A 24,946-nucleotide genomic window follows, 5' to 3' on the forward strand; every position below is an offset into this window, starting at 1 on the left:
AGTTTCTGTTGGCTGCGGAGATGGATGGGAAACCACTGGAGGTTTTTGAGGAGTGGGGAAACGGATTGAATGTGTAAATCATCAGGGCAATCAATTGTATTTATTGAGCACTTATTGTGTGCAGAGCACTGTACTAAGCACTTGGGAGAGTAAAATATAACATGAACAGGCACATTCCTGCTTAAAATGAGCTTACAGTTTAGAGGGGGGAAAGGACATTAATTTAAATGGATAAATTATGGATATGTACATGAGCGCTCTGGGGCTGGGAGGGGGGAATGAATAAAGGGAGGAAGTCAGGGCAATGCAGAAAGGAGTGGACGAAAAGGAAAAGAAGACTTAGTGAGGGAAAATAGGGCTTTAAAGTGGGGGGAGAGTAACTGTCTGTTGAATATGAAGAGGGAGGGTGTTCCAAGCCAGAGGCAGGACGTGGGCAAGAGGCTGGCGATGAGATAGATAAGACTGAGGTTCAGTGAGTAGGTTGGCATTACAGAAGCGAAGTGTGCTGGCTGGATTGTAGTAGGAGAGTAGCGAGGAGAGGTAGGAGGGGACAAGGTGATTCAATGCTTTAGAGCTGATGGTAAGGAAAAGCAGAGTGAAGTATGGACTACAGTGGGGAGAGACAAAAGGCAAGAAGGTCAAGAAGGAGACTGATGCAAGTAATCAAGACAGGGTAGGATAAGTGTTTGGATTAACATAGTGGCACTTTGGAAGAAGAGGACAGGATGTATTTTAGCTATGTTGTGAAGGTTGAACTGACAGAATCTGCTGACAGATTGAACATGTGGGTTGAATGAGAGAGATGAGTCGAGGACAACGTCAAGACTTGTGAGACAGGAAGGATGGTGGTGCTGTCTACAGTGATGAGAAAGTTGGGAGGGGGGTGGTTGGGTTTGAATGGAAAGATGAGAAATTCCTCAGTATATACTTGCAATAATTTATGAAAACTCCTGTGTGCAAAACAAAGCATTGAACACTGAAAAAAAGAATGCACAGATGAAAATACAATTGAGGACAATGATAAATACTTGAATAATAAGGCAGCTTGGTAAAGTTTCAGGGTCCTCACGCCTCAGTCCAACAGTCATAAAAGTGACCATCCCAACATCCTAACAGTAAGAAAGCCTCAAGCTGTAGGAGTTTGTGTTAATACCTCCTTTGCATGTCTTCCAAGTACTAAGTAAGCATTCTGCTTAGAGCAGGTACACAGTAAATACCGCTCATGATTCCTAGATTGCCAAGGAAATTTACTATATAGATAAAACTTACTTCGATCACCAAAATCCCCAGCTGTAACTTCAGTCAAAAGAAATCCCCCAAGCGACAGCCACTGTTTTTGTGAAATGAGTTTGCAATGCTGACTGTAGAAGTGTATTCAGCATAATGTGGAAGGAACAAACACCTTAAGCGCAGCATCTGTTCAAATGGGGCTGGGGGAATCTTACCTGAACTAATGCCTCCTTCATGGCTGTCCAGTTTGACACTCTCCAAGCACATTCCAATACGAGATAAGGATTTATATGACCTTTCGACTGGCCGTATTCTGTCAAAGCCTCCCACTGGTTCAACTCCTTAGAGCAGCTACAAAAACGAGAACAAGTTTCAGCTGCCCTTTTACCCGCCAGGAAGAGAAAAAGGTGATCAAGTAATTTATAGCTTTTCCTAAAAGGAGGAAAGAGGCTGCATAAATGTCAAAGCCCCAGTAATTAAGCAGGATCCCTTAGTATGTAAAATATGCTCAAACTTTTTGTTTAAGCAGAATTTTAAAAATATCACCAGGGCACTAAGCCGCAAAGGAGTTTATTTACTCCAAAAAGTGAACAGTTTACCCACTAGAGGAGGCCTACTATCGGGGGTAATACTAACATTTGGCATATTAATAATGAGATTTTTAAAATCGCACAGCAGCCTTATTACAGATTTAAAAAGTATTTTGCTAATTCCTATTTTACTAAGTCATTTTCAAAAGCTCCACTAATATGAGAAGTCACTAAAACAGAAACAATATTTCTAAACCGAGAAATAGAGAACTAAGAAACTCTACTTGTAAAGCTCCAGTGTACCAATTTCAAAGGAAGAACAAACATCATCTACGTTTTCACCAAGGCAAATATGCTTTGGCAGGGTTTTATAAACAATTTAGCAAAGGAATAGCAACAGTTGCATTACAAATTCCCTACAGCTTTTAGATGCAGTTGAAATTTTTTGAGGGTTTTGTTGGCTCTTAAAAGTGATGTTTTCAAACAACCTCGGTGCTTGTTTTCCAGTATTCTTCTTCTGAAGCTTTCCAATAGCAAACGCTTTGAAATGTAACAATTTTAAACTCCTACCGAATCCAATGGTCTTCCCACAGCTGGTATTCTGGGAAGATAGCAGGAGACGCATTATTCCGTTCATGTTCCTTTTTGGCTTTCTCCATTGCTTTTTCATAGGATTCTTGTGCCTAAAAAACAGTTCTTAATATTTAGTTTCTTGCCATTCTATAAACACAAATGGAAAGAGAGAAAGCATTTTCATTTGCAGTCAACACTCAATTTATCCAGGGCAATTTAACCATCCACCTTCCTTTCCCTCTGCATCTCCCCCATGAATTCGGCTACCTGGCTTTTGCTGACCAGTTCATAATTCACAAAGCCTCCATTAAGGCACAGGGGAAGAGAGAGGGGGGAAAGAAAGATGAGGAAAAAGTGAAATAATTTATCAGCAATGGGAGAATAAACGGTTACCCTTTTGGATTATCTAGAACTTCAACACATCTATTTAAAAAGCCATTTCATCCAAGAAACACAACCTAAATTAGGTCCCCATTTCCCCAACCATCCCTCCCATTAACCACCCATATATACACCTGCTTATTGAGTTGTTATTGATTAATTCACCTGTGCTATTAATTCAGGCTACTCTCATTCTTAACTTTGGGTTGCTGTTCAGTGGCTATCTTCTATTAAATTGAAAGCTCAAGGGCAAGGCGCATCTTATGCTTTTTATATGCTCTCTAATATCTCACAGAGTGCTGTTTTATTAAAATAGGTACAATTCATTCAGCTGTGATGTTTTACTCTACTTCTTAGTTCATGAGACTTGTATAAGACAAAGACCCCAGAGCTTTGCAGAATGCCAGGCACCTAGTTGGCCCTTAATACATTCCATAATTATTATATGGCCCTTAAATAGTAATACTGATAGTATTTACTAGGTACCAAACACTGTACTAAATGTTGGGGTAGATATAAGATAATCAGGCCGGTCAGAGTCCCTGTCCCTCAACGGGCTCCCAGTTTTAAGTAGGAGGGAGAAAAGGTACTGAATTCCCATTTTACAGTTGAGGAAACAGAATCACAGAGGAGTGAAGTGACTTGCCCAAGATCACCCAGCAGGTAAGTGGCATAGTTGGGATCAGAATCCAGGCCCCCTGACTCCTAAACCCATCTACTTTCCATTAGGCTATGGTGTAACTGCCCCAACAGTTCCTCCCCAAATGAACAACTTAACTGCACTGAGGAGTGGTTACCTGCTCAAAAAATCCATGCTGTTCATATGCAATAGCTGTGGCTGTCTCGGGAAATTTGCAGCGTTTTTGCCATAAACCAGCCCACATATCCTCCTCTTGCAACAGTGAGTAAAGTTCAGCAAGTGAATCCAGTATTTCCTAAAAGACAGCACGTATTGGATTTGCACGGGATTAAATTTCCTCCATACGATGAATGTAATACTTTTCTAAAAGCATGACTTTTCAATAGCAACTTGAACTTGAACTTATTGCACAGAAACAAAATGGAGAGAGGCAATCTGACATAATACGTTTCTTACTTGCTGAGGTGGTGTAATGCTCTCCTGCTCATAAAATTCTGTGGTCTGTTTAGGCTTAATTTGAAGACTTAGTCCTTTTTCAAAAGCTTGGTGCTCGAGCATTAACGTGGATCGGAACCAGAGATTATGAGTCTTGCCCAAATATTTCAGCACACAAGGTCGGATGGGGATGGGAGGGACACACTGAGACATAGCTTCCACAAAACAGTTCAAAGCGCTTGGCTGGCAATCCCTCTGGACTTGGTGACTCCCACTGCACAGGAATGGGCTTATTTCACCCGCCAGTGCCTAAAATAAAGGGATTAAAAACACACATAAAAAAAAATCATTTCTGGAAACAATCATTTTTTGAAACCAGTATACTTCAATTCTTTATTCTCAACAAATTTAGAATTTTATTTTCAAAGCTGGCTCTCTGGACGAAGGTGCCACTTTTTGCCCACATTTGAATTTGTTCAACGGCAACTTTCAAAGACATTAAGTACTGAGATTCATGATTTGATGATTAATGATATTCACTGACAATAAAGAGGCAAGTAATGGCTTAACTTAATATTTTTAGGAGAAAGGGAGGTGGCAGGTCACCAATAGCTATTAAAGAACTTTTTTTTAATGCTCACATGTTGCTGTCGATCAGACAGAATTTTCCATAATCTGGCAAAAAGCTGGATCCAAGTCTTCTCAGCTAATGTTGTAGAAATATGGCACAGTTGGACAAAAGCACTGAGTAGTGCCCCAGTCTAAAGACACAAAGAACTATTAGTTTTTGATTCACGGGTTTATACCAAAAAAACAACAAAAACAGACCCCTCCCCCAACCTGCCCCAACACACACACACAAACACACACACACACACGTATATATCTAAAATTCTATTTATTTATATTGATGCCCGTTTACTTGTTTTGTGGACTGTCTTCCCGCTTCTAGACTGTAAGCCCGGTGCGGGCAGGGACTGTCTCTCTTTATTGCTGAATTGTACTTTCCAAGTGCTTAGTACAATGCTGTGCACACACTAAGTGCTGAATAAATATAACTGAATGAAAAAAAAAACAACCCCAAAATAAAATTCTTCACAAATTACTAGTTTTTAGAAAATCTAATAAGATACCACCATTTAATAATAGATGTAGTCTGGTGACATTTAACATACGGGGTCTGCTTTTCAACAACATGTTACAATATTTTACCTCAAAACATTTAAAAGCAGAAATAATCCTCAAAAATCTCACTCTACATCCAAGCATTTCTTTCCATAATCTTATTCAACAAATACTGCATAATGAAATAACATCTTTCTTTTAATCTTTTTGTGACCAGTATTTTAACTATGATTACTCCTCCACATATTTAATATCTTAATTCTTAGAGTCTTGAGTGAGTATCAAATAGGATTATTGCTTTCTGATTTTTTTAAAAAAAATTAGGATTTATGGGGTAGGCAAAGTCGTATTTGGTTGTTTTTTTTGTTTTTATAAACTCACAAAATATCCATAGTATCTAAAATCTAAATTTTGGGGGGTATTCAATCAACAACATTAATTGAGAATTTGTGCATAGTAGTATACCAGGTGTTTTTTAGAGTTCCGAATTAGTCAATCATTTATTGAGTGTTTACTGTGTATAGAACACTGTACTAAGTGCTTGGGAGTTCTGCCCAAAATGAGCTTAGGTCAAATGCTGCCTGTAAGGACCTTGCATTGTATCAGGTAAAACTGATACTGAAATAAATTAAAGGTAGGGGGAAGTAACAGAGTTTAAAGATACATACATATGGTCTGTGGGAGGAAACCAAAAGAGTCATACATGCCTATGTATTATTTATCACCCCGTCTGCATTAAAAAGAGAACACACTGCACCAAATAATACAAGATAATCTACCTTGACTTTTTCCCCTCTTTCAACAACCATTTCCTTCTATATGCCTAACTGGGGCAGGGAAAGAGTCTACTAATTCTGTAGTATTGTATTCTCTTAAGCACTTAGTAAAGCGCTCTGCACATAGTTAGCATTCAATAAATACCACTGATTGAATGATTGAGAGCATTATCTTCTTCCCCCCAAGACAATTTGGAATTAACTTTCCTAAGGAATAGTTTTCAAAAGAAATACTTTCACTTAGCAATTCTGTGATTTGGGTTCCACTTTCTCAATTTAAAATGACTACATAATATTTTGAGGGCTGTAACAATCAAACGATCCCTTTTCTAGACTGTACGCTTGTTGTGGGCAGGGAACATGTCGATCAACTCTGTAGTCTTCTACTTTCCCAAACACTTAGTACAGTGCTGTTGCACAGAAGTAAGCACTCAGTGAATATGATTGATTGATCTCAGAAAAAAACAGAAATAGAGAAGAGAAAAATACTGAATTTACTATAAATGGACAATTTAGGATTTCCAACTGCAGCTTTTCAGGAACTGTACTCCTGTTCCAAGGGAAACACAAACCTTCACTTCTCGAAGGGAGTCCAGGAACTTGTCATGTCTGTTGGTCAGCATATGTAATTGGTTGCCAATGTCTTTTTCAGAAAGTTCTTTGGTTTTCGGTGTGCTAGTCTGATCTCCTGGAGCTAGTTCAATGTCTATCTCCACATCCTAAACAGAAGTATAGTTTAATAAAAAATAGTTAGGTCTTAAGGTCTAATCAGCAGTGGTCATTTCTTATATATCTCCTAAAGCATTTGTCCCTGTGTAGGGGACAGTTTCCTGAAAATACATTTTTATGCTGATTCTGTCAGTCATTCTTGAGCTTTGGTAGCAAAACTAAACCATTATTTCCACTATAGTCTTACTTTTTCAGTAAACTAACATTTCACATTTGTTTCACATCTAGCTTTTTAGAAATTTAATTTACACTAATGAATTAAAAATAGCCAAGTTAAAACAAAGGATAAATCAAAGATGGGTAGAAAAATGTAATCCAGTGAAATATGCAATGCATGTCAAATTTACTTAACAGCCTTTTTTCCAATCAAACAAGGGCTACTGTTAAAGGAATAGCCCATTATCTTGGAGCAAGATCTTTTTCAACTGAATTCCAAAGAGGCTTAACCCCCCACCTGCACCCCAATTTCCAGCTGCCCAGAGCTTTCTGGAAGTCATACATTTGATTAGCAAACTACTCTGCCAGTGATGTCTTCTATTCATTTCCCCCGAACCCTGAAGTGGCTGTATTATCCATTAGTCACCAAACTCTTCCCATTTCATAACCATTTTTATCCTCTCACAAATCCTGAAGTGCCCAAAGACTACAAGACTTTATTGCCTTTATAGCTTATATCACACAGGATGATTATTAAAAGACAAAGGAAGTCAACCAGATACGCTTTTACCCACACAAATACTAACCAAAAAAGTAGTTCAGGCATAAGGTTTTTGTTTAGCATTTAAATGCTCTCTCTATTAAGCCTCCAACTATGTGGGCAGTTTTTTCTTCCCCTTTTTCCACTTCTTCAGAAATACATGAAAAAGACCTCTGGAGAGCATGGCTGAGATGATCTACTCAATTTTGGATGGATCTTTTCCTCCTGATAGCAAAATCCCATGGCCAGAAACATGCTCGACTGCTGGAAAGTTCTTTCCTCAATGAACTCAAATCCCCAAATCAATACTTTTTAGTACCTGAATCACAGATCTGATGAGCTGCAATTCTGAAACCTGGGCCTTGCTAAAATGAGACCCCATTACAGTTCACCCAAATAACCACAAAAAGCCACTTTGAATTCCTAGTGCCAACTTTAAAGATTTCACACCCGTGCCTGGGCTGGTGGTCTGAGTAGATAGAATCCAACTAGAGTTTCGAGTGGGGAGTGTGTATATGTGGTAAGGGTGAGGATTCTGTGAGCAGATGACTATAATGTATTTTTCACAATTCCCATAATCACTAAGTATCTTGGAGACAAGAGGTGCTGAGATAGCAGTACTCCTTTCAGCAACTGCTGCTTCCCAGGACCAAATAAAGCAAAAACTCTGAAGGTTTTCCACCCATTAAGATCAAAGGGGAAAATGAAAAGAGTGAGAAATCGTGATTTCTTTTTAAATAAAAATTCTCATTTAGAGTTTTCAGAATAAGTCAGGTCTAAAACCACTGCTTTTGACCCATAATGTCTGCTTGCATAAACCTTTCATTCGGAAAAATTCATCTCAATCCCTTTTGAAGAAAAAGCAATAAAAACAATGTTACCTCTTCTTTGGATTCACTATTCTCCCTCTCCCGGGGTTCCTGTTTGACGTGGGTTACCATGGCAAACGCTGCCCGGTCGTGGCTGTCGGCTAGGTTGATGACATTAGTGATAGATGGCAGCATTGCACCCTGACAACTTGTACCGATTGTCGTGTTTTTCTCACATACTGCCAACAGGAGCTAAAATATTTTTGAAAGATGAAAGGGAAGGATTTAGAAAACACATACATGGTTAAAATGGTGCTTTGATTTTCCCCATCCACAGATGTCTATATAATCACCGGTATTTACTGAGGGCTAACTGTGTACACAGTCTGCTCCTTTAGGCTGTAAACTCCTTATGGGCAGGAAATGTGTCTGCTAGTGTGTGGGAGAGTACAATACAAAAGAGTTGGTAATAATAATGTAATGTTGGTATTTGTTAAGCGCTTACTATGTGCCGAGCACTGTTCTAAGCGCTGGGGTAGACACAGGGGAATCAGGTTGTCCCACGTGGGGTTCACAGTCTTAATCCCCATTTTACAGATGAGGGAACTGAGGCACAGAGAAGTTAAGTGACTTGCCCACAGTCACACAGCCGACAAGTGGCAGAGCTGGGATTCGAACTCATGAGTCCTGACTCCAAAGCCCGTGCTCTTTCCACTGAGCCACGCTGTTTCTCCGTTGATACGTAGATACGTATAGATACGTTGCCTGCCCAAGACAAATTTGCAGTGTAAAGGGAGAGATTAATAGATAGCAATACCAGTAATCCATCCCTAGGGAATATCACAGTACTGAACTTAACTGAAACTGCAAATGGAGGCTCAGTTCAAGTACCTCAGGATCTGCCAAAATAAAAATATCTATGGAAATTTTCCGGATTAAGGGTCTACACATTAGATGATCCTTCTATGGACCTCACTCTTTCAAGCTTGCCTTGGCTATTTCACAGAGTTCAGAGATCAAAGAGTAGAAAACCCAATAACCACAGTCCATTCCCACTTCACTGAGGAGAGGACGGTTCAAGTCTGTGGAGGGCATCCTCCATCATAATAATAATAATGTTGGTATTTGTTAAGCGCTTACTATGTGCCGAGCACTGTTCTAAGCGCTGGGGTAGACATAGGGGAATCAGGTTGTCCCACGTGGGGCTCACAGTCTTAATCCCCATTTTACAGATGAGGGAACTGAGGCACAGAGAAGTTAAGTGACTTAATAATAATAATAATAATAATAACGTTGGTATTTGTTAAGCGCTTACTATGTGCCGAGCACTGTTCTAAGCGCTGGGGTAGACACAGGGGAATCAGGTTGTCCCACGTGGGGCTCACAGTCTTAATCCCCATTTTACAGATGAGGTAACTGAGGCACCGAGAAGTTAAGTGACTTGCCCAAAGTCACACAGCTGACAAGTGGCCGAGCCGGGATTTGAACCCATGACCTCTGACTCCAAAGCCCGGGCTCTTTCCACTGAGCCACGCTGCTTCTCAGTCACAGTCACACAGCTGACAAGTGGCAGAGCTGGGATTCGAACTCATGAGCCCTGACTCCAAAGCCCATGCTCTTTCCACTGAGCCACGCTGCTTCTCCTGATCATCTGATCAGAAGAGTGGAGGACAGAATAGTGTGCTCTCTGATTTCACTTGTCATGCCTGGCACAACTCTAGAGGACACTATTCCAATAATACAAAAGGAGGGGGCACAGCCCTCGGCCACTGAATGCCACCCCGTTGTTTCTATACCTTCCTCCAATGCTTGTGGTACTCTGAGATTGCCAAATTAACCTCGAGGATGCCATGTTAAGCTCCAGATGTCCCTCGTTCAAAGTCCTCAGTGGGGGCTAGGGTTGTCCTACCAATCAATAGTATTTACTGAGAGCTCACTATATGCAGAGCACTTGTACTAAGCGCCTGGGAGAGTACAATACAAATGCGTTAGCAGACATGTTCCCCGCCTATAACAAGCTTACAGTCTGGGGGCAGGGGGAAGACAGACATTCATATAAATAAGTTATTATATATAATTTAGAGATATGTACATAAGTGTTGTGGGATTGGGGGAGGGACAAATATCAAATGCCCAGGGGTCACAGATCCAAGGGCACAGACGAGGCAGATGGGAGAGCGAGGCAGGGAAAAGAGGCAGGTCTTTTGGAGGAGATGCGACCTTAGTAATGCTTTGGAGGTGGGGAGAGTGGGGGAATGACATATATGGTGGGGGAGGGAGTTGCAGGTTAGGGGGAGGATATAGAAAAAGAGATAGTCAAGACTGGAGAACAGTGAGTAACCTAATGTTAGAGGAGCAGAGTGTGCAGGCTGGGCTGTAGTAGATTTAGTGAAGTGAAGTAGGATGTGGCGAATTGACTGAGTGACTTAAAGCTGACGGTGATGGAGGAGTGGGGAGACGTGGAATGAGCATTTTTGTTGAAAAATGATCTACGTAAGAGAGTGAAGTATGGACTGGAGTGGGGAGAGACAGGAGGACGGCAGACCACAAAACTATAAATATCATGACTACGATCTTTGGCTCTAATTAAGGTGTCAAACACTCAGCAGTACCATGGGAAAACTGAAAGCATTCTTTGTTTGAATTTTTAAATCTAGCTTGACACGTAATCCTGGCTCTGCCGTGTGTCTGCTGTGTGACTTTGGGCAAGTCACTTAACTTCTCTGTGCCTGTTACCTCATCTGTAAAATGGGGATTGAGACTGTGAGCCCCACAGGGGACAACCTGATCAGCTTGTATCGCTCTCTCCAGTGCTTAGAACAGTACTTTACACATACTAAGCGCTTAATAAATGCCATTATTATCTACAGTGTCGATTACTGCTAGGGCAATTCTGGGGAATGGCCTGCAACCCTACTCTTTACAGCGCATCTCGAGACATACTTCATAGATGGTCACCCAATGTCCATATAGCATGGTGCTAGAGAAGCAGCGTGGCTCAGTGGAAAGAGCCCTGGCTTGGGAGTCAGAGGTCATGGGTTCGAATCCCGGGTCTGCCACTTGTCAGCTGTGTGACTGTGGGCAAGTCACTTACCTTCTCTGTGCCTGTTACCTCATCTGTAAAATGAGGATTAACTGTGAGCCTCACGTGGGACAACCTGATTACCCTGTATCTACCCCAGTGCTTAGAACAGTGCTCTGCACATAGTAAGCGCTTAACAAATACCAAGATTACTATCATTATTATTATTACTGTCATACCACATTTTAAGCTGTTTTCCTACCTCGATGCACTGTTTGATCCAAAAGTGGTTGCCCATGGCCTCCCAGTTTTGAGAACAGGTCACATAAAGCAGACGTTCATAGACGCGACGCTTCATGGAGTTGTCGAAAACCTCAAAAAATTTGGCTCTGATGATTGGCTGAGCACAGCGTAATCCTGAAAGGAAGGCAGGCTCTAGTTTCGCAGTGAGCTCGCTCCCAGACAGATTTTCATCCCTGTAATAAAAAATATACAGTCTGTTGAAAACAATAGCCCACCTCAAATTTCCCCCCAAAGCACTTTAATGCCAACATGTAAAGTAAGACTCAAAAATAACTTTAGAATGTGCTCTTGTAGCCCATTTACAGCTTGGACAGTGAGCCCATCAGCATATTAGTTGATTTAATGTTTTTAAGAAACTTTTTAATTTACTCATTACTAGAAGATAAATGACACTTTACAATGAACAGATATAGCACACACTATAAACCAATAATCTGCCATATATGATTAATTGCCATAATTACCTATAGACATAGTTAACCAGGTCTAAGAACTGGGCATTTAATTCAAGGTCTTCTGGAAAACGCTTTTCAATGTAGGTCATCATTTTCACTAGCAAGATGGATTTTTCTCGGAGGGTGGGGGTCTGAGTTGGAAAAAAAAAAAATTAATTTTCCCAATTTGAGGAAAAAACTATTCAAAAACCATTTCAATAATTTGCTATCTTTAAAAAAAAACCCTATACTACAATCAAGTGCGCTGGAACAACATCGTACTTTAAATGAGAAACGACAGCCCTGAGCACATGTATCTGAACCTGTTCTCCTTCCTAACAATAAGCGCCAGCATGACCTAATGGATACAGGCCGGGCCTGGGAGTCAGAAGGACCTGGGCTCTAATCCTGGCTCTGCCACTTCTCTGCTGTGTGACCTTAGGCAAGTCACTTCAATTCTCTGTGCCTCAGTTACCTCATCTGCAAAAAGGGGATTAAGAATGTGAGCCCTTTGCAGGACAGGGACTGTGTCCAACCTAATGTGCATCTATCCCATCCTAGCGCTTAGCACAGTGTCTGGCACATAGTAAGTGCTTAAATACCGCAATCATTAGTACTATTATTATGGTATTTGTTAGGCACTATGTGCTAAGCACTGTGATGGATATGAGATATTCAGGTCCCAGAGGGGTTTCACAGTAAGCCTACTTATCCTACTTAGCCTGTGAGCCCCACGTGGCACAAGGACTTTATTGTTGATTATTGATTATTGATTATTTGATTATTTTGTATCCAACCCAGCGATTAGTTCTGTAGCACTTAATACCACAACCACTACTGTTATTATTCTTAATAATAACAGCCTATTGTGTCTGATTTTAAAATCAACACATTACAAGCACAATTTTTTTTTTGCCAGTTCAAAATCCGGTTTTCATTTTTGGCCTCAAACTCTCATTGCAAAGATCAGTAACAACGAAAGGTTGAACTTTACAATAATGAAAAGTTTAATTAAGACAAATGGCATGCTTTATAGGTATATCAACAGGAATATGTTCATGAAATGATCAGGAAGTAATCATATATTCCATATAATCATATATATTATTTATAATTATATATTAATATCCTGAATATAAGATTATACTCACACACTCACTGGTCAGACCTCAAACTAAGTACCTTGTCCAGCTTTGGTCACTGAACATTAAAATGGACGTAAGAATTGAAAGATGAGTAACAGTGATGGTTAAAGAGTTCAAAATCGATCCTTCAAGAAAGAGGAGGATACTGGTCAACTGACCAGTTCTCCATGTCCACTGAGGCTGGGTGAAAGAAAACGGACTTGAACTTAAGCAGGAGACGTAACCCACCATCTCCATTTAACCGTTTACCTGATTGGCTGCCAGAGGAGAATTATTTTTAACCCATTCTTCCACAATTTTTACAACAGCACGAAGAATCTTTGCATCAGATGATTTTTCAATGAGTGATGTCAGAATAGCTTGAATAAAGTTCTTCCTCATCTCCATGCTCATTACAGCAAGGCGAGTTTTCACAAGGTCCAAACTCAACATCACCAGTTCACTTGTACCTGCTAATATAGAGAAGTACACTCTATAACACAAATATGAGCACTTTTTGTCCTGGCTTTATGTAAGTAGATTGGTATCTTAGTGAGGCATTTTTCAATAAGAAACATTATCCCTAAAGTATGCAGGAGTTTTGATATTGTGATGCCATTTAAACAAAAGGGGACTTTTTAAAATTTAAGTAGACACTGTTCAGAGAAGCAGCGTGTCCTAGTGGAAAGAGCCCATGCTTGGGAGTCATTGGGCCTCGGTTCTAATCCAGTCTCTGCCACTTGCCTGCTGTGTGACCTTGGGCAAGTCACTTTGTTTCTCTGGGCCTCAATTTCCTCAACTGCAAAATGGAGATTCAATACCTGTCCTCCATCCCTGTTAGACTGTGAGCCCCTTGTGGGACATGGATTGGATCTGACCTGATTACTCTGTAAATAATCCAGTGCTTGGCACATAGTGAGCACTTAAATTACCACAATTATTATTAGGAATGCGAGGGGGAAGAGACTGCAAGACAAAATACTAAGGACCACTGTGGTCGGCCTTGATTCTGTCGAAATGTATGCAAAGCTATTTTCTGCACAACTAAACTAAGGCATTACTTTAACGTTTTAGAGGCAAAACTCATTTGTCTGTAGCGCTAATGCCACCTAGGGGTGACATCTCTTCACGCTTTCATTACCAGATCTGCAACTTGTCTTCATCCCTTACTCAATATCCAATCAGTACCTCTTTGTCTCTGACCTTTTAAGAAACGATAGCACTAACATACCCAGCTAACGGCCCTTTAATTAAGAAAAAACTATGATCGAAAAGCACAGGGTACTAAATAGGTTACCTGTGTTTGCTTCTACGGTTCCTGAGGCTGCTTGTGGATTTAAGTGTTCTCTGACCATCTTCTGTAGGGACCGCATGAAGACAGAAATTAATCTGTCTATGTAGCTAGGGTTGTTACTGCAGGCGGACTTCAGAATCATTAGAGTACCTGAAAAATATTTTGTTTTACAGTCTTCACAGAAAGATAATGAAATTCTTCCTAAACTACAATAAAAAGCCCATAATGGGAAAGCATTAATAAAAAATTAATATTAATGAAGTGCATATACATATGCACTTCATTAATATTAAGATATATATCTCCCATTTTTTAATTATACTGAGGTCTAAATTAGAGGAAATTTCAAAGAATCAATGAAAGAGCAACAGTTCTAACTGTAAAACACTGAAAAGATGATAAAAATTATGTTTGGAAACAGAACTTTCTATAAAAATCACTGAAATAGAAAATTACTATGAATTGAAATAATGCTGACTACACAGATAATTTAAGAAAATAGTAAGGGTATATGGGGAATATGCTGTTCCAAGTAGAAAAGTTTACAAATTTGGACAATTTCAAGCCTGCCTTAAAGAATGTCTACTTTCTATATTCTGCAAATCCTGAATATCTTACACAGTCCTAAAGAACCTAGAGGAATCGTTCTGAAATTTTGATATAGGGAACCACCACACTTTTTAAAATGCTCCTGATAATGAAAGATTTGTTGGGGTAGCCAATGAAAAAAACTATTTTTGAGCTGTCTAGGAATTATGAAAACATCCAAATCAGGTGTATAACTAACGCAAAGGGTCTCATTTCCACACTATATGCATCCTTTCTTCTGAGTCACCTTGCACTGAAGTTTGAACCCTGTAAGCAATTTGATACTCACCCCACTTTGCACACCCAAGTACTTAAGAATATATCCTTAAACTCTGTTGCTTCCCATACTTGAAATTTATTTTTTATTATCAACTCTTCCACTAGATTGCAAATTCCATCTGGACAGGGAATTGGGCCAACTAACTCTACTGTACTCTCCCTAGTGCTTAGTTCAGTACTCTTCACACAATAAGCAGTCAATAAATACCAGTGATTGATCAATTTAGATAATTTAACCCAATAAATCCAGTGGTGAATCATCTGGATTGGCTATCATCTGGATTGGCTGTCCACACTGCCCAAATTTACCAAGTACCTCCTGAATGTTTCACCTCTTTTTAACCATATAACTCCAATACAAATTTCTAAATTTAGATGGTAATAATTCTTTGTCAGTGGCCTTTCTCAGGGAACGCTTTTTGCAATAAGTGTTACAAAAACTCAAACAATAAGGCTATGTTGTTTGGGGCTTTAATAAACAGAAAGTTTTGCTATCAGTTATCTCTCCTCTTGTTCCACCCACCGCCCCTGGCCCCCCCACCTCACACTTAGGGAGTCTTGGTTCATTAATCCTTTGGGAAGAAGGAGTTTACAATGTTTGGTATTTTTCAGAATGAAGCACTCCTTGGACACTCAAAAGCTCTATAATAAGATCAGAAAATCCACCTCCTGCCAATCAGTGATTCCCACCCTTCACTGATGCCCACGGGCCAGATTGCCTTCATAAACTCTTGCCAGAATCCTAGAACGGCTGCCTTGAGCAAACAGGGTTAGTTGGTCTGATAAACAGGCTTAGTAAACAGGCTTCAACCTCAGAGCTGGAACGGTTACTAGAGGGAATCTCCTAATCTGATAAGCACACAATCTTCTGAAAATGAGTGTGACCAGGGACTTTACTAGGAACTTCACTAGGTAGTCCTGGCTCTTAGTTAACGGGAGTCTTAGGCTAAGTAGCCCATTCTCTAAGCATGCTCACATAGCTTTTACTGTAGTCATTTTTTTCTTGGCTAGAATTCCTCATGAAATACAGGCCACAGATGGTTCAATTGTCAAAAGTCTCTCATTTCACTTACTTCTCTGAGACTTAGCGCTCTAAATCAGTATATAGGCATACCACTGATTGATAATAAACAGTGATAAAAATAGTTGATAGTAAACAAGGTGACGATTTGTAAAACAAAATTCATAATAGTGAGTTTTAAGATTTGCTATAATAGGATTCAAAATGTTTTGGATAAAAATTATCAATAGACTCTGTCATAAATTTCATTAAGGATAACACGCTTTGGGATTTCAACTATGTCTCCCAGAAACAAGTACAGGCGTTTCAGTGTTTCCAGCTTGCAATTTGAATAGAACAAAAGGGGAGAATAAGGGAAGGGTAACATTATTACTCTGAAATAACTGTGAACTACTTATAAAAAGTGATGGGTGGTAGGATGCTGTTTCAGGAAGCTGTCAGGATCTTGTGGAAACCATTAGCACTTCTTTGTTGGCATTTCAGAGGAAACGATTTGTAAATATTTGAAATTCACTGTTTATTATCAATAAATGGTATCTCTAGAAACTGACGTAGACCTCTGATAGTCTCAGCAAGCTTTAGAAGTCTTTTTCTACAACCTACTTGAATTTCACCTGTTATAACAGTAGCTAGACAATTTTTCAATTGTTTTTGACCCAGCTTCCCCTATCTCTCTATTTCTCAATGAAACAACTGATATCCCAACATGATTTCTGGCTAACAAAGGGTTTCTTAAACATAATTACTGTTTTGTAGGAGACATGTTTGTGCATGCAACGGCAATGGCAACTCTAAAATTTGGGCTCAAGTAAAAAGAGAGGGACTGAATCAGTCAGAGGGGTTAAATGAGCACTTACCATGTGCTGAGCAGTGGGTACTCGGTACAGTGAGCACTTGGGAGAGTAAAATGCAATAGAATAGGATGACATGATCCCTCCTCAAAAGAAATTTACAGCTAGAGGAGCTTACAGTTTTTCATGGGTTAGTTATATAAGTTTCCCAAAGATTTTCGATATTCTTTTCCAGTTAAATCAATCCTTGGCCTATTACCTGAAACCAGATCATTTTCTCAAAAGCTCCAAACTTCTGAACATTTTGAGTGACCTACATGCAAATTCACCTCTAAATCTTTTCAATCCATCAGTCGGTGGTATTCATTGAGTGCTTACTGTGTGCAGAACACTGAATTAGGCACTTGGGAGAGTACAACAGAGTCAAGAGACCCATTTCCTGCCCGCAGAAGCTTACAATCTAGAGGGGGAGACAAACTGTTATAAATACATGAATTACGGATATTTATGTGAGAGTGGTGTGGAGTTGAGAGTGGGGTGACTGTCACATGCTTAACAATAATAATATTAATAATAATGGTATTTAAGCACTTACTAGGTGCCAAGGACTGTTCTAAGCACTGGGGTAGATGCAAGGTAATCAGGTTGCCCCACGCAGGGCTCACAGTCTTAATCCCCATTTTATAGATGAGGTAACTGAGACATAGAAAAGTAAGAGACGTGCCCAAAAAGTCACTCAGCTGATAAGTGGTGAAGCCGGGATTAGAACCCACGACCTCCAACTCCCAAGCCCGTTCTCTTTCCACTAAGCCATGCTCCTTCTCAAAGGGTACAGATCCAAGTACATAGGTGACACAGAAGGGAGAGGGAGTTGGGGATACGAGGCTTAATCAGGGCAGGCTTCCTGGAGGAAATGTGACCTATGTAATGCTTTGAAGGTGAGGAAAGCAGTGGTCTGGCATATAGGGAGGAGGAGGAGTTCCAGGTCAGAGGAAAGATGTGAGAAAGGGGTGGGCAGTGAAGTAGGCGAGAATGGGCCACAGTGAGCAAGCTCGTGCTACAGGAGACAAGTGTGCGGGCTGGGCTGTAGTAGGAAATCAGTGTGATACGGTAGGAGGGGGTTGAGTTGATAGAGTGCTTTAAAGTTTATTGTACGATTATCTGTTCAATGCAAAGGTGAACAGGCAGCCACTGGAGGTTCTTGAGGAGTGTGGAGACGTGGACTGGATGGTCTTAGATTATGAGACTCATGTGGGACAGGGTCTGAGTCCTACCTGACAATCTTGTATCTACCTGTTCCAGTGCTTATACAGTACATAAGCGCTTAACCACAGTAACTATTATTATTAAGTCCAGGTACACTCTCAGCTATCACTCAGTTCAGGAAACATCCAATTTCATCAGTAAAATGCCCAGTGCCAAAAAAATTGTCAATTAACTTCATCTATAGATTATTAGCATAGAAAGGAGGGGAAAAACAAAATCTTACCAAAGAGTTGCGAAGGGTTAGCATTGGTGGCCTTCTCATAATTAGTAAGACCTTCATAAATCACTTTCCCTACTGCAGCATAGAGGCATTCCAGCTCTTCGTATTTTGAAGCTACACTTGAAGTACCTGAAACAAGAGTTTAGTATAGCAATTTCTTGGCTTTTGTCTTTCAAAACTTCAACTACATCTAGATAATTGGAAATCAGATGCACACAAATAAATTCCCACATGCTTTCAAGTAACTCATGATGACACCAAAAGCCATAAATATAAAGGATCAGCAGAGGAGTCTTTTATGACCAGAATTTGCATGGAAATACCTTGCATCTATTTCTAAAGTAATAGCCTCTTCACGGTGAATCTCTACAACACTCATCAAATCAACTATTTTGACTTTATTTGCATTTCCATACTAGGGCACATTCTAAATAAAATTTATTCAATAACATGGTAAAATTCACTTTTGTCAACTGCTCAACATTAGACCCGGTACATTTTACACCTAATTTCCCTTTCACGTCTTGGTAAAGTAGTGATGTTCAACAAATGAAAAATTCCATTTCCAAAGCAGAAGAGAGATAATTTGTAAAAAGACATTAAATTTATAGCAGGCATTTCTTGAGCCAAACCAATGCCTGCCCCGGGTTATTAAGTTTTTATGTTTGGAGATAATGATGCATTCCACATGATTACTTATTTCAACTTTTTTTTATGGGGGTTGAGAGTGCAAACTAAAAGGGGATGATAAAAAGCAGACCATGTAAAATCAGAGATTAGTCCATTCAAAACAGGCATCTCTCACTACCCCTTTTCTTTAATCACTAAAATCATTGTGTGAGAAACAGAGAAACTCAAGAGAAAGATTGCATACTTGGCTCCGTAGGGAAGATGCTCATTAAGCGGGATAGAAGACTGTGAACTGCTCGCAAAACTTTGGTGTTCCCACAAGTCATGCAGGCAGCTATCCCTCGCTGCAAAGGTTTGAAGCTACTGAGGATTGCTGGGGACTGCAGCACGGTTAGCAGGAAACTCAGTACTTCTAAGCCAGTGCAAATATTTGCAAAGTTGGCTTGATTTGGCTGCTCCTAGAAAGGAAGAAAACAGTCACTCATAGAAGCCATTAATGCTACAGACAGGTATTTTAGAGCTTAATCCCACAGTCTACTGAGAAATGGATTACGAGATACGGTAGGTTACCTAAACAGCAAAAATCAGGACAGTTGTGTGGAACTTCCTTAAACATCTTGCTCTAATAACAAGACAGGAGGAACGTAATGATGCTAGACATACACAAACACCCCACTGCCCCTCCAACCATCTTAATCCAAATATGTACCAAACCCTAACCCTATATTCCCCAACCAGTGGCCCAGTAGTCTTCACAGAGAAAGCACCTAATATGTACAACTGAAGGAAAAAAAAGGTCTTGAAAAATCTGTGTCAAAGGACAGCTGCCGCTACACTAAGTATCTCTAGTATATAATAGTAGAGTCAGTATCTATTCTGGACTATGTTTCATGGTAAGCTGCCATATACCAAGAGATCGGTTTTTAAATATGTGTTTCAATTTCTAAGCTTTCAACTAGCCGCATTTCTCATAAACAGAACAACATTGTTCCTCTCAGAAGAAAAGGGCGTAATTAACACATACTCTTCTGAAAACAGAACGGTAAATTTCAGATGAGCTGAGAAATAAATAATGGAAAGAAATTAAAATCAAAGTGTGCAGTGTAGATTTATGGGGCATGAACATCTCATGTTATAAATGAGGCCTTGAGTTTTGCAGTCCTTCTGAGTTTGGGAACAATATTCTTAATGGCTCTAATTCAAAAGTGACTTCACTCGATGGCTCGGTAAATCAATTAGACGAAGTAGCAGTAGCTAGAATATTTGGTAAGTACTTACTGCGTGCAGAGCAAAGACCCCAAAATATTCCTTTCACATTTTAGAGAGAGTATGATTAGACTTACCGGTCCGTGAAATCTAGTTTACAGGCTATATACCTACCACAGTCATCAGTAGCTTGTCAAACCACTGTAGCTTGAGTTCTGATTTTGGCCACATATCAGGTCGCAAAGCAGTCTTTAGGAGATTTACACAGCGACGAGAAAGCAACTCTCCAGGAGAGCCTGCAGTATTGGAGTTGTCATTTACCTAAAAATCCATCAGAATGATTGCCAGATTTTTATTATGATCACACATATGCATTTCATTGCTACACAGTTAAAATGTATAGCTGTGAATTCTTATTATATAAAACAGACTTTCTTGCCTGGCCCTTTGAATCTTTCCTAGTTATTTGTTCCAATGCTGCAGATAAAGAAAGAGCAATCAGGAGCACGAGAAATACATGGTTTCAAGCAGGCAACTGGTTGTACAAAGCGGGATGGCCCAGTAAGAGCATGACCCTTGGAGTCTGAGGACCAGGGTTCCAGTCTGCCACTTGCCTACTATGTGTGACCTTGGGCAAGTCACTGAACTTCTCTGTTCCTCTGTTTCCTTATCTGCAAACTAGAGATTAAATACCTGTTCTCTATTTTAGACTATGAGGTCTATGTGGGGAAGGGACTGTGTCCAACCGGACTATCTTATACCTACCCCAGAGCTTAATGCAAGAGCTTAGCACATAGTGAGCACTTAATTCCAAAATTATTATCATGTTTATTATTCATTGAATTTACTGAAAATATTCTTAACCAAGCACTCCAAGTTAAATTCATTTAAGAGTTTGTCAGACTAAGGGTGAAAAACAAACATACTGGATACTGATCCACCATTAAAATTATCAATTTTTTCAATATACTGGTAAACCACATAAGTATAAAAATGTAAGCAAGTGACAGGTCTGCTGAAATCTGCGATTTTACTAAGCCATTATTTATAACAAATAATTTAATAAATTAGCAAAATGTAATAAATTTGGAATCACACAGTACCTGACAGGCAATTCTAATCAGAAAGTTCACTACAGTATCAGTATGTTGCTTATCAATGGGCTTTGCCTGAAGTGCATCAGCCCCAGGCAATGACTGGCTCCTTCCAAATACCTGGAAACACACATGAAGGGATGTTCAAGTGATAACTCGCATTACATTATACCACATGATGCAGTGAGAGAATACATAAAGCTGAAATTCAGTTGGACAAACTAAAGCATGCAATTCAGTTGGGTGGATGGGCCAGTAGCTTAATAAAACCCAGACTAATTAATGAAGCTCATGAGCAACTTTGGCCTAAATATAGCGAAGAGGAGAAAGAATCGTTAAGCAAAGTAATATTACTATAACTGCCAAATTCTAAAGATCCAATTTAGCCAACCCTCTATTATCAAAGAGTTCTCCTCATAAAACCCAAATCTCTGAATTACCTCTTCCAAGAGATAATTTCACTGTCACTCATTTAGGGAAGAATACTAAATGGGCAAGAATGATTTTGGCTTCAAGAGTACCAAAAGAAAGAAGGTTTTTAATTATTTGGGAGTAGGAGAGGAAAAGGGGGGAAAAGCAAAGAAATGAAATAGCTTTGACATCCACATGTAGCTCAAATGCCAACAAAAGATTTTTATGCCAAGCACAACCCTCATTAAAAAAAAAGCATATCGCCAATAAAGGGAAGTATATGTAGGAGCTGCCAGTGTCCATAAGGATTTATAGAAAACAATCTCTTACTGCACTTATTGCTCCAGAAGCAGTCCTGAAACGTTTCACTTCTTGGCCAGAATCAACAGACAGTCCCCTTTTAACGGCAGATGAGGTAGTACTGGCTCCCTCTCCACTTGCAGTTGAATCCATATCTGAATCCGGCTAACAGAGTAGAGAATAGCTTCAAGTAGGTCGCTTTTAAGGGGAAATGGGATACACATCTATGAGGAATGGCGAATAATTATTGTTCCTACCTGCTGATCTTTAATCCTTTGCAGTTCCCATTTGATGACCACTTCCGCCAGATCTACAGCCAGTTTTCTTTGCTCAATGGTAACGCTGGGAGTGAAGCCCAATCTCTGCATGGCACTCACCATATGTTGCACCAAATGATGTCTCACTGGGTAGTAAACCTGTAGAAATCATTCCCATTGTCAGCACCATCATCATCATCACTTGTATCTCTTCAGCTCCTACTATGTGCAGAGCATTTGGGAGAGTAAAGAGTTGGCAGACACACTCCCTGCCCACAACAAGCTACCAAAATCCCTTTCCTTATATTTTCTAAAAGATTCAAGAAATAAAACTTTCAATCTCTTACAGATTTTGAAGAGCAGCCACATGTATTTTCTACATAAGCTTGCCTAGGACAAGTGTAACCCGTAACCGTGTAATACAATCTTTTAGAAAAACTAGCAACCAAAAAAAATTTCACAAGTAATTCCATTCTGTTGGATCACACTTGCCAGACTTGATCACTGTAGGTCAAACTTGGGGGAAAAACTTCTCAGTTTATAACTATAAGAAACCTCTTATTTGACCCACATAAAAGACCCAATTGAACAGAATCAATCAATGGTATTTATTGAGCACTTACTATGTACAGAGCACTGTACTAAGCCTTGGAAGAGTAAAGTATAACAGCTGGCAGACACATTCCCTGCTCAAATAAAAGCAGCATGGTCTAGTGGATAGTACACGTGCCTGGAAATCAGAAGGGCCTGTGTTTTAATCCCAGCTCTGTCACTTGTCTGCTGTGAGGCATTGGCAAGTGGCTTCACTTATCTGTGCCTCAATTACCTCATAGGTAAAATGGGGATTAAGATTATGAGCCCCATATGGGATGTAGTCTATGTCCAAATTTAGTAAATTGAACCAACCTCAGTGCTTAACACAGTGCCTGGCATATGATAAGTGCTTAAAGTGCATAAAAAACAAGTTTACAGTCTAGAGGGGAGAGAGACATTAATATAAATAAAAGTTTTAAATATGTAATTCAGATATGTACATACGCACTGAGGGGTTGAGGGAAGGGTGAATATCAAATGCCCAAAGGTCACAGAAGATGCAGAAGGGACAAGGAGTTGGGGAAAAGAGGGCATAAATGGAGGAAAGAGGCGTGACCTTAACAATGCTTTGAAGCGGGATCGGGGGAGAGTGGCAGGTAGCATATATGGAGGGGGAGGCAGTTCCAGGCTAGGGGGAGGATGTGGGAAATGGTTCGGCAGCAAGATAGATGAGATCGGGGCATGGTGAATAAACTGGCACCAGAAGAGCAAAGTGTGCGGGCTAGGGTGTAGTATAAGATCAGTAGGTGAGGTAAAATGGGGTGAGCTGATTGAGTGCTTTAAGCCAATGGTTAAGGAGCTTGTTTGATGTGAAGGTGGGTGGGAGGTTCTTGAGTAGAGGAGAGACATGGGTTGAACTTTTTTTTTAAAAAAAAAAAAAACAATCCCTGCACTAGAGTGAAGTGTGGATTGGAGTGAGTAGAGGCAGCAGGTTGGGAAGTCAGTAAGAAGCTTGATACAGTAGTCAAGGCTGGCTAGGACAAGTACTTGGATCAGCACAGTATGAGTTTGGATAGAGAGAAAAGGTGGGTTTCAGCAGTGTTGTGAAGATAGAATTGACAGGATTTGGTGACATTAAATACATGGGAAAGTATGGGATTCTAAGGGAAATGATACTTTCTGAAGCAGAAGACACTGCCAATGACCTTGGTGATTCAAACTAGAATCTGAATGATTATTTCATGACAGTTTGTTCACTGCATTGCATATACTAAGTTCGGTAAGGTTGAAAAAAAAAATCAACCAATAAAGCATCCTTGGCAAAGGGCTCATGGAAGCAGGAAGTGAAAAAATAGCTAACAAGAGAAGCCGGGTAGCCTAATGGAAAGAGCACTGGCCTGGGAGTTAGAGGATCTGAGTTCTGATCCCAGCTCTGCCGCATACCCTGCAGTGTGACCACGGGCAAGTCACTTCACTTCTCTATGCCTCAGTTCCCTCATCTCCAAAATGGGCATTCAATATCTGTTCTCCCTCCTACTTAGACAGTGAGCCCATACGGCTCCTGATGATCCTGTATCCACCCCTAGCACTTAGTACAGTGTTTGGAACAGAGTAACAAATACCACAAACATCAACAATTAAAAGAAAAACCATACTACTTGTAGGTACTGCACTTTTGAGGACAAACCCTTGACGGGACTTATTACCACACATTATTTGCTACAAACCTTGAAATGCTGCACTATCAGATGCAAGATGTGGACGAGTTGAGGAACAGTATGACCCTCTTCTACAATGATTTTGCGGGTCCAGTGAGTCAGCATCTGGTGTCCGTCTTCCATCCGAGCTGGTACTGCTGGAGTTAGGATAGCCATTGCTTGTCTGACAATTGCACGGGCCTCCATGGCGTGAGCCTTGAGAAGACTGTGAAAGACCTAACACGAGAGATTCTTGTCAGGTTACAACACTACTTGAAAATCAAATTTCCAGTCATGAATAAAGGAGCACTGTCAACTCAATGAAACAAAGACCAGAAGCTCATTAAAATGGCTACAGTCTTTCTAAAATGAGACTAAATGGTGGTTTCTGAATATTTCCAAAAGACGCTCATTCTCCAGACCAATAAAAACGAACTAAATGGTGCAATCTAATGCTTTAAGGTATTATCAATGAGCTTGGCTTGCCATAAAAAAATAGAGAAGCAGCATGGCCTAGTGGAAAGACCACGGGCCTGGTAGTCAGAGGACC

The 24,946-nt window shown here is 40.1% G+C and overlaps 1 protein-coding gene across 7 annotated transcripts in view; it reads right to left on the reverse strand.

Moving 5' to 3' along the window:
- Nucleotides 1-24,946, reverse strand: part of LOC100080669 (transformation/transcription domain associated protein) — a 161,312-nt gene that overhangs the window by 58,155 nt on the left and 78,211 nt on the right. For all 7 annotated transcript variants that reach the window (XM_029058767.2, XM_029058766.2, XM_029058772.1 and 4 more), the window contains 18 exons: nucleotides 24,427-24,633; nucleotides 22,166-22,324; nucleotides 21,939-22,073; nucleotides 21,207-21,317; nucleotides 20,278-20,424; nucleotides 19,142-19,355; nucleotides 18,271-18,396; nucleotides 14,106-14,252; nucleotides 13,079-13,281; nucleotides 11,715-11,836; nucleotides 11,210-11,423; nucleotides 7,998-8,177; nucleotides 6,263-6,409; nucleotides 4,431-4,550; nucleotides 3,811-4,098; nucleotides 3,512-3,649; nucleotides 2,331-2,443; nucleotides 1,446-1,581 (listed from right to left, as the gene is read on the reverse strand). In XM_029058767.2, the coding sequence (XP_028914600.1) occupies nucleotides 1,446-1,581; nucleotides 2,331-2,443; nucleotides 3,512-3,649; nucleotides 3,811-4,098; nucleotides 4,431-4,550; nucleotides 6,263-6,409; nucleotides 7,998-8,177; nucleotides 11,210-11,423; nucleotides 11,715-11,836; nucleotides 13,079-13,281; nucleotides 14,106-14,252; nucleotides 18,271-18,396; nucleotides 19,142-19,355; nucleotides 20,278-20,424; nucleotides 21,207-21,317; nucleotides 21,939-22,073; nucleotides 22,166-22,324; nucleotides 24,427-24,633 (2,907 nt within the window). The remainder of the gene's footprint in view (nucleotides 1-1,445; nucleotides 1,582-2,330; nucleotides 2,444-3,511; nucleotides 3,650-3,810; nucleotides 4,099-4,430; nucleotides 4,551-6,262; nucleotides 6,410-7,997; nucleotides 8,178-11,209; nucleotides 11,424-11,714; nucleotides 11,837-13,078; nucleotides 13,282-14,105; nucleotides 14,253-18,270; nucleotides 18,397-19,141; nucleotides 19,356-20,277; nucleotides 20,425-21,206; nucleotides 21,318-21,938; nucleotides 22,074-22,165; nucleotides 22,325-24,426; nucleotides 24,634-24,946) is intronic.

The sequence above is a fragment of the Ornithorhynchus anatinus genome, chromosome 2, assembly GCF_004115215.2.
Source record: "Ornithorhynchus anatinus isolate Pmale09 chromosome 2, mOrnAna1.pri.v4, whole genome shotgun sequence".
NCBI classification, from domain to species: Eukaryota; Metazoa; Chordata; class Mammalia; order Monotremata; family Ornithorhynchidae; genus Ornithorhynchus; species Ornithorhynchus anatinus.